General features: G+C 28.2%; 1 protein-coding gene across 1 annotated transcript in view; it reads right to left on the bottom strand.

Moving 5' to 3' along the window:
- LOC107162017 (ras-related and estrogen-regulated growth inhibitor-like) overlaps positions 1–14,797 on the bottom strand; it is a 103,951-nt gene extending 89,154 nt beyond the window's left edge. Inside the window, exons 1-2 of the mRNA XM_089228036.1 lie at positions 14,417–14,797; positions 11,834–11,922 (exon numbers count right to left, since the gene is read on the bottom strand). Coding sequence (XP_089084162.1) covers positions 11,834–11,894 — 61 coding nt within the window. The 5' untranslated portion in view covers positions 11,895–11,922; positions 14,417–14,797. The remainder of the gene's footprint in view (positions 1–11,833; positions 11,923–14,416) is intronic.
- Between the last annotated feature and the right edge of the window lie 1,360 nt (positions 14,798–16,157).

Raw genomic sequence — 16,157 nt, 5'->3', positions numbered from 1 at the left:
ATAAATTTGAGACAATAAAATAATTTTTTAATGAGAATTTTGTCAGGTTATTATTTTGTTTACATAGGAATATTTATGCTGTGAAATAAACTTCATATACAGAGCGATTTCATCTTCAGTCGCTGAGTATCTAAATATCTATATTGGAGAAAAATAACATAAGTGAAGAATACGTGATAGAATTTCTAAATAGCTAATAGTATAATATTATGTTGGACTGATTTCTGAACAAAATTAAGAAGCAATAAGACATTTATAATATACCTGATATATAGACAATTATTTAGCACAGAACATAAAAATTACTTATACCTATTATATTAAAATTATATATTTCATATTAAAACTGTTACTATAATTATTTTAATATAAGCAATAATTGTGGACTATATGGTTTGCTGCATAACAAACATTTCGATTTACATATAATTTTTGTGTTTAAATATTATATAAATAGTATGTAAATATTATAACACTGGAAACAATAATGAATAGTTGTATATACGATGTCTATAAATACAAGAGGTCAGGTTAGCATAATTTGTATACATATATACATATATATATATATTTTTTTTTATTTACTTTTAAGTATAACACAATGAATAATTTTTATTTTATTTTGTACTTAGTCTATTCTACGGTTGCGTGATTGTTTACTCCTCGTCCTTTAAAATTTCGCAGTATCCCATTGTTTTATTAACAGATAATAAAATATTTATTGTTTACGTTTTCAGATCGTGTTCACTTTTCTGCAGACACAATAATACAGGGATTTTGCTCAACAGCAGTTTTTCACTTCTACAACTCCCCACTATTCAGTTGTATTACCAAATGTTAGATGCTAATGAGGAATATATATTATTATTTTATTGATATAATTATCTTTTTTTATTTCTTAGGTATAGGTCCTCTAAGACAATGGGTACCGATAATTATTAAGAAATGTTGATGAAATATCAGTTAACGAGCAGCGTGGCTTAATCCCAACCTCCACTCGAAAACGCTTTATTATGTAGGTATCATCGCATTAAAAATAATATTTAATATTATTTCACATCATCATCTCATATCGAGACGAGTGATATCCGACAACTGTAGGTCTTTGCGTAGACCGCGCTATTCTATTATTTAAAAAAAAATTTAAACAAGTGAATATACCTATTTTATCAAATTTACAAATTGGCTATATCAATATTTCTAAAAAAAATTTATCAATTTTTAAGTTTTTTATTTTCAGTATTAAAAAATAAAAAATGTATTCTAAACATGTAGCGCAAGTGTCTATGGATTATATTTAAAAGAAATTTTTTAAAAATATTGATTAGAACAAAAGTTATTTCATTTGTCAGAATGTCAGATCTCTGTGGGCACCCTGAATATATAGCTAAAAATAGACAATACTATTACTTTTTGAAATTCTATAAAATAATATTATGTATCGTTTGTTTTATAAAGTTATAATATAATGTAATATATGTATGTAAATAATTTCTAATAAATTCAGATTGTTAAATTTATTTACAACAACTATTTACTGTTATTATTTCAACTTAATTTCAGAAAAATTATGGTGCATACCAATGTTTTTGTCGTAAAAGATATTAGTAGTTTTGTACTTGAATAAAAAAAAAAATAGTATGATATTAATAATATATATTAAAGAATAGTAAAATATTCAGTCAAAAAACATTTTAAAATAGGTTTTGATCGAATTTTAAATTATATACGATATTTAAGGTATTAAGTACTCAAATATTAAAATTAAAACATATTAAAGTAGTAATTAACATGTGACTATTAATTAATTTAATAATTCAAAACCTGCGGTTTTTACATAAGTGTCACATGAAAATTTAATAGTGTACCTACCTAAAAAAAACACAAACTTAATTATATGTATAGATAGTAATTCACTGTCTACTCTGATCATAAAAACATTATTTTATAGTATTTATCATCGATGTTAAGATGTATAGTAAATAATATATTAGTAAAGTGAGTGATATTTAAATTAGATTCAAAGGCAACATTTTAACTTTAAGTATTTCAGTGTAAGTTCGGATAAGCATATCCATTATTCTTTAGCTAGTTTAAATAACAATTTAAGTAAAATTACTCATATTCTATAGTAAATGACTTAATAGTATGATATTTATTACATTTCAATTTAATTATAGTAAAAATTTTAGTTATAGCTAATGCAACTACCTACCTATATTACATAATTAAAATAACCATACTGCATCAACCGAATTCATATAGTAACTTTACCTAAGATGTGTGCCTGTCACTATACCACACCAAAATTTTGGAGTCGAATAACCAATTAAATGGTTATTTTAACCACATTTTTTTCCATACGGTATCTTAGCTATAACTGCGATCAAAGATTGTATAAAAACAATAACATTGTGAGAAGTACGAGTACATTCATCTACAGTATAGAAACTAAATTTGATATGACTATGAATTTTTGTTTAAAATAAATTAAGGTACCTGTATTCAAATATTGTGGCCTGTGGGCTGTAATATATAATATAAATATATTTATTTTTTGGCTGCTAACATAAAAAAAGTGGCCGATCCCTGATATACTAATACCACAAGGTGAAATCATTTTGATCAAATGGCATACTATATTATACAATAAAGAGCAGTTCCTCCTTTGAATTTCATTATAATTTTCAGTTTAAACATTAATTATGGCCTGTACAGAAGCACTAAATGTAATGAGTCCACCTGGAGTAATCATAAGTGACAATAATACCATCAATTATATAATTTCGAGAATTAATTATATAGTGTTGATGTTCAGGTAATAATGAATTAATTTATGGCATAAATATAGACCATCAAAGCCTTGTTACATAACATATGTGTGAAGTGTGGAATATTAGTATAATAATGTCGTATTATAATATTTTTAATTAATAAATTATTAACATTCACTTATTTATACAAAGTAATTGACTTCAAAGGAATAATATTGACAAACTATCTATAACCGACATTCAAATCACTAGAGACTAATCACGTAACTAATCAACACTAGATGTATTAAATAAAAGTATTACATATAATAATAACATAATATATTATATACCTAGTATTACTCATAAGTATACCTATAAAATACATGCACAATAATGTACATGCCTAAATGTTTTATAAATTATAATACATTCTAGTGCTGTTTCTATATTTCATCTATTTAAAGTGTTTGTAAAAGGGGAATACTGACATTTATTTATTCAAATTTAAATTTTTAAGAATATACAAATAGATAGTTCACATTTGTTAAAAATATTATTTTTGCTTAATTTTGTAATTATAAAATGTTTAATTTATAATTTATACATAATATATGTATGCATAATTTATATATATATATATACACGATATTAAAATTTAATTAAGTAAATTTTGTGCTATTGAATTCCACGAAATTAACATATATTTCTCAGCATTCCAAGGTATACAAAGCAGATGTTATTATAAATTATTAACCTATATACATTTAAGTCATCCTAATTTCTAACGAATTATTTTAATAATTTATAGTGAAATGAATAAGAAAAATCACAATAGTGTTTAGGAATGTAAACGAATTGAAGAAAATGTAGTATCTACTGGAATAGTTAAACTAATCTATTGCATATATAGGTGCTGATAAAAAATGTTAATAATGCTGTATCGACACTATTTATGTACACATTTAAGATATTATATATGAATAATTTTAAATCGGCTTTACGTGTCTGGAGATTTATATAAACGAATATAGGTTGGATAAAACCGCAAGAAATTATAATTATAAAGGAAGCAGAAACTTTCAAATAATAAACGTTTTGAAAAAATAATTACTTAATTACATCAATATATCTCCCACAACATATCGCAGGCGACGATCGCACGTCAATAATAATATAGGAAAAAAAAATTCAAAAAAATTTATAGTATATAAATGAATATGAGTTTGTGTAAACATGATATAATTTAAGTGACTTATGCGTTCGGTGATTTTTACCCTAAATCGTAATTTTATTATGTAATATAACTTCGTCAAAATGTACACAGTCAAGTCATATGCGTGAGAAATCAATGAGTTATACATAAATATGTATACTATTAATATACACATTTATACATTCGAAAAAAATAAAAATAAAAAATCAGCAAACCGGTCCTTGCCGTTCGTCAACAGCGAAAAACGGGACTGACCGAGGACGTACGAAATAGGAAATCGGTCGATTTTTATCTTTCGCCGAGTACCTACCTAGGCTATTACAGCGGCAGAGATATATAAAAAAACAGAACTCTCGGGCGATTATCATCTTCTCTCACTCGAGTGTATGCGGTTTTGCAACAATCGATTATTATTACTATTATTATTATCATTATTATTTTTATTATTATGATCATTTATCGTTATACCAGCGTACGGTGGCGTGGCTAATGACTGGATTATTATTATTATTTTTATTCGTGCCATATGCAAATCGCGGCTTCAGGTGACGTTTAGACCCTATAGGCGATCGCTGTAAAGCCGCAGCTACTGCAGCCGGTTCCCCACTCTGTCGCCGTCGCTTCTCTTTCATATTATTATTATTATTCTTTACATTACATATTTGATACCACATATAGATATTGCCGCCGGAAGCCGGTTGCAAGCGTGCGACGCGTCATTTCGCACATTTTAGATTTGTGCACACGCACAATATGTTATAATATATAGCTAGATATCTACCTATGGTAACCGTACACTCATAATATATTACACACGTATATAATATTAAATATTATGATAACGCTTCATTCGATCCAAGTACCAACTCATAATTAAAGCGGCCGTTTATTAATAATATATTTATATATAACATTCACCGCAATTCGAAGTATACGTGCAGTATAAGCGGGCGTGGGATACTACATCACGAGTTATAATATATTTATCAACACGGAGCCATATAAAATAAGGGATTTTCCAGAGAAGGGGGGGGGGGGGTGTGGGATGTTTACCCCTCTCAAGTCTGACCAGTCCCCCCAAATTAAAGGATGGGTTGATCACATTTTTATGAATCGTATAATATATTATTAATATACCTGATATAAGTACGAAAAGTCGATAATATATATATTTATGTATATGAATATGATATGATATATATGACATGTATACATTTTACACATTTTATCTTAATATTATAACATATTATTTTAGTATAAGGCGCTAATGCGCTGTGCATTGTGCATATGTACCTATATATACATATTGTGTCCTCAATTCAAACGCCAGACACCGAAAAAAAAAACGAATAAAATCAGTGTGCTATTGCGACTGCCCACACGTATAGGTAAATTCCTGCACTCGCGACGAGATAAAATGTCAACATCCTTTTTTCGGTTTGTTGAGCAATAAGTATACATACCTACGCAAACGATATTTTATATAATATATATTGTTTGCTTTACCCCACCAGTTTGTGCGACGAGAATTGTGTATATTTATACTTAATACTGGCTTAGGTGCCAAACGGTGTGTACGAAACACTCAATTTGAAAATACAAGAATACCTATACCGCATACCACCACTATACATTTATAATATATTCTGAACGGAAATTGTTTACGTGCTATATAAAAATTAAATAGGTATCATACTTGTATAAAAAGTTATACAAGTATACAAGTATGATGCCTATTGATGAACGCAAACTTACCTACACGATAAATAATTATATATTCGTATATGATATTATAATACATCAATAAAAAACACAAAAATCACCGTAATTATTCGACCGGTAGATAATTATTATTAATAGGGTCATTACTGTAACAATATGTTGAGGTACACCTTATTCAAAAGTACACGATTCTCGACAATTTAATAATAATAATACCTTAAAGACGTGGTATTCAGTTATTTTAAATTCGCATACCTCAGTGCGTACGATTGTTCGATATAGTAATTTAATTATAGTAGCTAGTATAGCCGCATATAGATAAAATATAATATAATTTATATGTTTTGGAAAAAGCTTATAATTTTTAAATACATTTTTCGATATAACTACTACACAATAACTTTCTTTTAGGGATATATTGTATAAATAAATATATATATTTTTTTTTTATAGTAAAAAATAATAAAACCGATGCATAAAAAAAATTAATAACACCGAACGAATACAATATGAAATTCATTATTTTAAATTTCCAGCTATCGAATTAATCTGTATACATATTACATATCTTCGTTATATAGGTACGTTGATGGGAAAATTATTCTAACCGCGATATCGTCATAGAATCGTACCTATACATCATACTGATTCGTATTTCCTTTCACGGTTTCACGCATGGGCGTCACATTCACACACACACACTTTTCTTAATATCAAAATACAATCGGTTTTGATCACACACGCTCGTAGTTTGAATGACATAGTAATCGAATAGTACCTAGCTGTAATAGTATTACATGCATAAAATATAATATAATATTATGGTTTTATAATAAATTATTCAGAACACGCGCAAACGTATATAATAATAATAATACTATTGTACCTATATGAAATTATGAAGTGATCGTAATATAAAAACATATATATTTATCATTTTATTATTCAACTCTATATAATACTACTATTTAGAAAATGCATACTAATAAGTTATAATATATGTTACGCTACGAAATAATTGACGAAGAACGTGGCAAGTGTGTCGTGAACTCGAGCGTATTAATTTTATTACATCACAGATGAAAATTTCAATAAAAAAAAAACTATAGTAATGTTATAAGGCTTTCCTCCTCCCTAGAGTAACTCTATTCCCAGCTTGAACTCTATACAGCTACGAGATTGAACCCATTACATCATATTTGACAGATACTTAGAAATGATTAAAAGTAGGTTAATAGTTGATGAATAAACTACCTACGCAAATTTACATTGACATCGTCTTTAATCAAGTGACAATGCTGATAACATCTCAATATATAGTATTAGTTGACTCTCGATAATTCAAACCTTCAATAATTCGAAACCTTTAGTAATTCAAAGTAAATGCTTGGTTCCTCAAAAATCCCTTGGTAATTCAAATAAAAACAATACATTAAAGTACATTTGGTAATTCGAAATTAAATTTGGAAAAACTGGACATTAACACATGACAATTCGAAGTATCATCTGCTCGGTAATTCGAAGTATATTCACCAAATTTAAAAAATGTTATAAAATTTTTTCTTAACTCAGTAGGTAATTAGAATTTTTTTATGCTGTCTCATCATTACTCTGAACTACTCAACAATTCGAAGTCTCGATAATTCGAAGTTTTTCAACAGTCCCGTCAACTTCGAATTATCGAGAGTTGACTGTGTATATAAAATAATAATTTTCCCCACGAACCCGAATGGTTGTAGCGTTAATCGCGCGATGCTTTCATCAGACGCGAAAAACGTTCACGCGATACCGCGGTTTATGAAAACAATTTTGTATCTACGTTTTCCTCTATGCAAAACAAATTTCGCAAATGGCATGACGGACGTCTCGAAATCCATGCCGCCGTCACACTGCCAATGTCAGAATTAGCAATTTACTGCAGCCGGTGCTGTATAATATACAACAAGTTTATTATATATACAATATATATATATACATACATAGTACATACTATATTATATATTATACTTCTATCGATATACATCATAATATATATTGTAAGGTATAAAGACGACGACGACGAGACGGGTGTAGCGGGGCGGGTTCCCACAACCTCCTATCAACGCGGTAATTATTAGGTTATCTAACACGCGGTATCGCGGAACTCTTTGGCACGACGGTGACCAGCTCCGCGGCAGCGTTCTGAAGCAGGCGCCTCGTAATTATAGGTATATACGAGCGTCGTATAATGATTTGACCCATATTTTTCGAGAGCCTCTTCGAGTCACTCTATCTAATTTAATCATACCCATGCATATTATAATTCATGCGATACATGTTTCTCGCGATACACTAACACGTCGCGCGTCTATCAAATGCATTTAATATTATTATGTTCCCGTGAAAAAAGGGATCTTTTTTTTCTTCTCAAAGACGAGGTGAGGTTAAAGTTTTAATAAATAGTTCAATAGTTGACGCGATTGAATTCGAACATATAATAATGGGCGCAGCTGGTACAACGAGCTACGACAACCGCGGAACGAGCACACTTCAAGAGCATAGATCCCTGCGGTCATCCAACGGACGGTTTGAAACGCGTGTCGGCCTCGCGCGACTCGCAGTATTCGTTGCCAACCAATCAGCAGCTGGCTGACATATGTAATAAATAATAATAATATTATTATATGTAGGTGGTCAGACAATGATGGTGATTATTAAATAAGAATCAATAATACATAATATATGTGTGTGCGTGCGTGCTAGGTACTTATATGTAATTGTGTTCGCACGCGTCGGTCATCCGATGCCGATTTGATTGACATCGCATTCATCGTGCGTTGCAGATAATATTATGCTGGGACAGTAAATTTAACATACGAGTATATATATATATATATAATATTACCTACCTTTATAACGATATAGGTATGACACGTGCACTTTGTAGACACCGTCATAATTGCCCATATCGCAAGTTTATAATGATACCGCGTGGGTTTTCGAAAGCACTATTATTTATTATAATATAATTATTAATTACTGTCAGCGGCGAGATTGAATTTAATAGTAATTAAACATAATTACAATAAATTATTAACTACCAACTAAATTTTTTATTCGAACCATTAAAATCCGAAGATCTTCCAATTGAAAATATAATCTAATCTTGTAATCGTTGTTGTCTCCATAATTTCCCAGTTTATATTATAAATGTATAGTATATAGTAATATTAAGGTCACAGATTAAGTACCTAATAGATGCGCATTGTCTATACCCCTATATATAGAAACTATTATACTGTTAGACGTTAATATAACTATTCCCTATATATTATATTGTAATGACTAATTAGAGTACATAATATACCAGCTATGTATTCATGTGCCTATCATATATGTGCATGCGGTTTTCACAGCCTATATTTACAACCCTGCAGGGAGGTCAATCTTGAATATAAAAATACAGTTGTAATTTGTGCGTTTATTTAGTTATATGTATGAAAATGTCTAGTAAAATATTGGATATTTCTTCAGTCAGTATACAAATCACAACTCCCATGGTAAATTTATGATACACTTAAAAAATAACTCGTGTAAAGTTACCAGTAAACCACCTAATAATATTAAATTTGATTGTAATAAATAAAATTTTTATATGGTCCATAAAATTTTTTTAATTAAAATTTGATATTTATATTTTATGAATTAAAACCAGTTTAACTAATCAAGTATAGTGGTTGTCCCAAATTGCAGCTTAATTCTTGGTAATCTATGATCATTATATTCATATCCGAATCATGTGTTATAACTTAAAATTATCCAATATTCTATCGAAAATGCTTTTACAAATAGGTATTTGAAAGCACCTACACGTTGTTAATTTTCCTCTCTATATCCTTGAGTAACTTTTCAATTATGATTTATAATAATTTTATTTTAATGAATTCCACTAAATAAAAATATTAACCCAATTTTTATTATATTAAACAATTAAAAATACTAATAGTTTATAGGAGGTTAATCTATGGAAAAGAATGGAACGTATATTCTAAACATTAAAAATAATTTTTTAAATAATTTTTACGTATCTTCAATATTTATTTTATTTTATTTTTTTGCATAAGCTGTAGGTCAAAAATACTAACACGACGTAAAAACATTGACCTCGTTCTCTTTTTTATGGTTTGCAATCTGCCCGTTGTCTAAAATGAAATTGGCACAGCATCACACATAAGTATCTGTCAGATATTCGGACATTCATATAATTGTTATAACGTCATATAGGTATAACCTAAACCTAATAGTTCAATTTTATAACTCTCGGGTTTTTAAAAATAACCTCTAACTATTGGTTATTACAGATTTAACCATGGTGAAACCCATAAAAAACCGTATATATTACCTGAAGTGTACCTACGTATTATGTATTTTACAATTTAGTATTGTTATAATAATGTATATTATTATACAGCATTTATTACCACCAAAAGTTTAGATCGGATCAAATATGATGAACTGATAAATAAGATAAATCATTGAAACTTCAAGAATGCCATACAATAGGTAATTTAATGTTGCATATAGAAAAGTATGGGTTACCCGATACCGACTATCTACTTACAGTTTGCAATATTTTATAATAATTATTAAGTTGATGAAACTTACTACGGAAAGATAGGTATATAAATTTAGATAATAATTATCAATACACCTTGTTTGACAAGGATGCCCAAATGGAGCAAATTTCAAAACAATATACCGTCGTTATTATCCTGTAAATGCAGTGAAATTTAATTCTGACGATGGGAATGGAATAATTGCATTTCGCATTATACAGTATTCACTGTATAATATAATATGTCTACGCTGCAGTACGACGTAAATACAATTTGATTGCAAACACACAAATGCCAGGGAATAAAATTCTACACAATATGCTAATTTCTATAGTCACGCGGTTCATTCGATTATGGCAGATTTTCAGTTTTCATAACAATGATCGATTGACTTTGTTATTGTCGATGAAAATAAAAAACCCTTCCATAATAGTAATAACTAATAACTTACAATATATAATTCCAATTTTTATTAATATGATCTTCTCAACCAAAATTACAAACTACCGTTGATCGTTACCATTTTATTACCACAAAATATGTTGAAATATTACGTATCGTCATTGTTTCCATATTAGGCTCCGGCACGGCGGCACGTATAAACGCATGCACGCAGTAAGAATTCTAACCAATAGTCTAGACGTCTTAGTCTCTCTCTCTATATGACTATATATATATAGGTATATATAGCCTATAAGTAATTGTTTATAAGTATATAGTACACATTAATAACTAGTTATTCAGGTGATGCAGTAATTATTAGTTATAATGAAATACATTTCACACTTGGATATTTTAATAATTATTATTATTGTAAGTAGTAACACAGTTGCATTAACGATTAACTTTATTGCACTTAATTTTCTACACACTATCTATGTGGTTATGTGTGAATTTAAAATACAGCTACCTATAAATTATAATACTAGGTATATCATATTTGTATAGGTATTATAAACAACAATACAAAATAATATTTTATCATACTTTTTATGTAAGTATATATCATAACGACTATTCTTATTCGTATTTGATACAATAGTTTTTTTTAAATACATAATTATCGCAAGAGACCCATCAACAGCTTAAATAATTAATAATTGAATAGGGTTATGATTAAAAATAAAACTATTTAAATTAAAATACAATTTACATTGCACCTACATGCAGTGATGTATCTAGAATGTTTTTTTTTTTTTTTTTTTTTTTTTGGGGGGGGGGGGTAAAGTGGGTTAGAAAAAATATAAAATAAAATTGTTTTGAATCTTGTGTTTTTATTATAGTCAAAAATTATACATTAAACATTGAAAAATTTTCGGGAAGGATTACAACACCCTACCTCTCCATATCCACTGCCTACATGTATAACAAGAATTTTAATGTTTTTATTAGTAACCTTTATTGAGGCTGTAACTACGACTCTAGCTAAAACCATTAATAACTGTACTTCAATCAAATTTTGATATAATAAAAATAACTTTTATTTTTGTTATTTTAATAGAACTTTTTATTTTATGAATTTAGTTGATTAAATTAAAATATCTTACCGGATTTGCCAACGCGAGAACTTCCTAATACTACAGTCCGGATACGTCCAATATTCGTCATGTTTATGTCAGTGGGAAGTATAGTTTAACTGAAATATAAATGAAAAAATTATTATTTTTAAAATTCTATAGGTATATGTTTTATACAACAATAAATTGTACATAAATACTATAGTGTATATATATTATATTTATATATATTTGTCATAATTCATAATTTATTAAATACATGTCTAATTATCATATTTATAATAATAATTAATAATATATTTAAATATAGGTACAATTTGTGTTATTAGTTAAACTGATATTATCGCAGTTTTAATCGCCTTTACATAAAATTACAGTATATTTGAGAGTCACGTGTTTAATACTTAAACATTATATTTTTTGTTTTTTATGATCAGCTATTATTTTTAAATATAAATACAATATGAGCACTATGTAATTTAAATGTTAGAAATATTTTAATATGTGTTTAGCTTACTGCAGGATAACATATTTTTAAGTTTTTTTTCAAATAGTTAATGTACGTAAAAATATTATTATATAAATATAAAATAAAAACAATCGTATCTATATTTTAATATATCTTCTTTAAGACAATATTGAAGTTAATTAAATAAATGGTTTAGTTTAATTGGTACCTATTTGTTATCGTAAAACCTAAAAAATAAAGCGGGCCCTATATTCGTCTATCGTATCACAACAATCTTATACCTATAGCATATCGGGGACTACCATAATATGCAATAGCCAACATTCAAACATTTATTTACTAAAATAGTAAAATGTATATAACTGTAAATTAACTAAACTGTATAATCCTCGACGGTTCTGACCCTCCCCCCATTTGATCATTAGGGACAACCTCCCAATTAAATATCTTGTTCAACGCCACTGTATCAGATATTAAACTATAAATTCAATGAAAGTCGAAAATGTTAAATATTGAATCATTATAAAACGGAATAAGAGGTCAAATCAATTTTGAACATTATACATGGATGGTGTACCTATGTATATAATGCCATAGGATATACAATTAATCATAATTATTTCTCTATAGACAAATCTAAAAATAATTTATCATTCATAGCTAGTAGACAGATTTAAAAGCACCTAGGTATTATATAAGTGTTTAATAAATTTATTTATTTTGAAGTGAACAATATTAATTTATCACATGGTAACTATAATAGTGAAGAAAAAAGTAATTACATAGGTATGTTAGGCTTCATCAAATATATTTAATATATATACAATTTTTAAAACTAATACCTAACTAAATAATATTTTATAACTATTATATACATTTAAAATTAGTGATTTTTTCCGCAGATATTACTGTGGTAGATAAATAGGTAATTACTAATTAGTTTCTTTTTACAATTTTAGAAAAATTTTAATTGTAGTACCTAAGTACTAATTTTGTTATTTAAAGTTGTTTTTTACTCCGTTGTAATTAAATTTATTTTGATCAGTTTAAAATTCAAAATTTATCTAAACCTAACAATGTAATAGATAATAACATGATAATATATTGATTACAAGCTAGTAAAATCCATCTAGTTTATCTGGATACACTAATTTAATAAGTAGGTTTTTTTTAATTGTACCTATATTGTTTGAAGTACCTATACCTACCTATCCTTATATTTAAATATTATATTCTTATCATAGTTAGTATAATATTAAAATATTTAATTAATCTAATGAATATTTAATTAAAAAAAGGTATATTTTTAATTTCATAAGCAGACGCGGAATGATATTTTAACTTTTTGATGTATAATTATCGAATATTGAACATATTATAAATGGGTAGTTTTAGCGAGATTTCTAAAATCGTATGAAACTGCTATCTTCACCGTACCGTGACTGTAGACTAATAATTTACTTCAAATTATGAAACAATAAAATAATCTGTCATTAAGAAAATAAATAAAAATCAGTATACATATAATGGAAAAGATATAGGTAATAAAATACCAGTTATATTTTATACTAAATTATAATTCTAAAAAATGACTAAAAAATTTTTTGCATAAGATGTAGGAATGTATAGGTAATATATTTTAATACATATATCTCACATAAAACGATATTATGTGAAAATGGTTAGAAATTAAAAACCCTTAACTCAATAAAAATAAATAGGTATTGTGTTAGTTTTTTTTTATATTATAATTGCCTATATTTTAATGATAACAAAACACCGATTAGCAAGAAATAAATTTTAATATTAACAAACTTTGAAAATTGCTTAAAAATCGATGACGTAACCAAAATAAAAGTTTTAAACGCCAAAATTGTTTTTAAATACTTATTTATATCTTGGGTTATGAGAAAAAAATTTAATACAATTTAAATTATTTAATTTCAGTAGTGAAAAAATAAAATAAAATATAACATACAAAAATTATAGCGCAGAGCTCTAGAAATCATTAAAAAAAAAACTTAAAAATATTGAATAGAAAAAAAGTTATAGCATTAATCAAATATACCTGTTACGCGCTCTGTATAATATACATATTATATTAAAATTATTTAATATATTATTATAGAAATTAAAGTGCTCACTTCGGTTATTTACTATGTGGACAAATCAATGCGATGTGGTAATACGTTTGTACTGGATCAACCGCGAATCAATCTTTTCCACGAAAACAATGACATTTTTGGCGGCTAATAAGAGGTGGTGTGGCGGTGAAAATTCGCCATGCGTTTTACAAAATTAAACACTTCGACTTTTTTTTTTCAAAAACTGTAGCGAAAACTATGAAATACAAAACGACTATTCTTCTGATGTCGAATCAGTATATCGTCTGCGGCTGTGATAACGAAAACGACTAATTAATAATGTTACAATGTTATCACCGACGTCTACACCTGCACACACGCACACTCTAAACGGGCGAACGAACGTTACGGCGAACACGTTGCGACTGATCACGTCGGCGGTCGGCGGCGGCGGTAACGTCTCGGGAGCGCAACGTTGCCCGTCGGGGCCAATCGCATCCGTCCGCGGACGACGAATGTGCAACGGCGGTCCGCCCCTCGACAATTTTCCCGCGCGCGACACTTACGTCAAATTATTTTAATACTATGATAAGGACAGAGGACATAGCAATACAGCTCTAAAAAAGCATAACATCTGCAAGCACTCGTACAATAAAAAAAACACTCATTATTATATTTTTTTTTACTATTAACAGCTGCTTATATAATAAACATTAAAAATATAAATAGCATCATCTATTATTTTTATTAATTATTTAATCTTACGAATAGATCGAAAAGTGTTATTTTGTCTCAGTGGCGGCTCAGAGGGAGTATATTTGAATCATGTGATTCATAAAAATATTAATGGGTGAGTGGGTGGGTCTTATGATTGGAAAAGGTAGACTGGACCATTTATGCAGGTTGGTAATTTAAGTATTAAATTATAAATAATAAATGTAATATATAGCCGTAATGTATACTCAGAAGATAATGTACTGCAGTAATAAGTAATAAGTAATAACCAATAACTTTATTTTAGGGTGGGTGGTGTAAAAATATTAAACGTGATTCGAGGGAAAAAAGTTCAAGCCGCCACTGTTTTGTCTAAATTATCTGTATCATAAACGAAGTAAAAAAAATCAATCGAAATCACTTAAAGATTCATTTTCACTATAGCGCTATATGCATATTCGGGTATATATTACCTGGTACCGATTTGTTTGCAACGTCCAACGAATAGAAAACTTTTGGAGGTAATAATTTAGTCAGAGATTTTTCAAAGTCAGTTCTTCGAATTGTTATTTTAGGATCAGATGTTATTAAAAGAAAACTGAAAATGTACGTATTGCAGCCTGCAGGTAGATATTTACGCGTGGATTTCGACAGAATTCTCTGACACGACTGATGAACGAGAATCTGATCGTGTACGTGTAAACAATTAAACATGGCCGATTAAGGACTAAGGTACGTATGACAAAGCATTTAAAATTTAAAGAAGGTTTGACTTTTGCGGCGGATGACAGTGATGTTAGTTGTCACTTGTTGATTACTAATATTCCCTTGCGCCTTATAAAAATCTCCCTTTTTTCTCCTTTACATAATTTTCCCCGCACGGAGGGAAATTCCTCGTAATCTATATAACGTCACTGGACCAGTTGGTATGGGTGAAGGGGCGACGGAGTTCCCTGGACTCTTAGAAAAGTTTAAAATCCGTGAATATAATCACAATAAATTGTATTTTTGTTCCTAAATATATAATATTATCAATTACCATTGTCCTTAGTCAAATCGTGTATTCTTAGGCAAGACTGTGTGATAA

The sequence above is a fragment of the Diuraphis noxia genome, unplaced genomic scaffold (genome assembly GCF_037042655.1).
Source record: "Diuraphis noxia isolate RWA-SAM2 unplaced genomic scaffold, SU_Dnox_SAM2 contig0005, whole genome shotgun sequence".
NCBI lineage: Eukaryota > Metazoa > Arthropoda > Insecta > Hemiptera > Aphididae > Diuraphis > Diuraphis noxia.
Note: the sequence above shows the minus strand (reverse complement) of the source record. Positions and strands in the feature narration are given on the sequence as shown.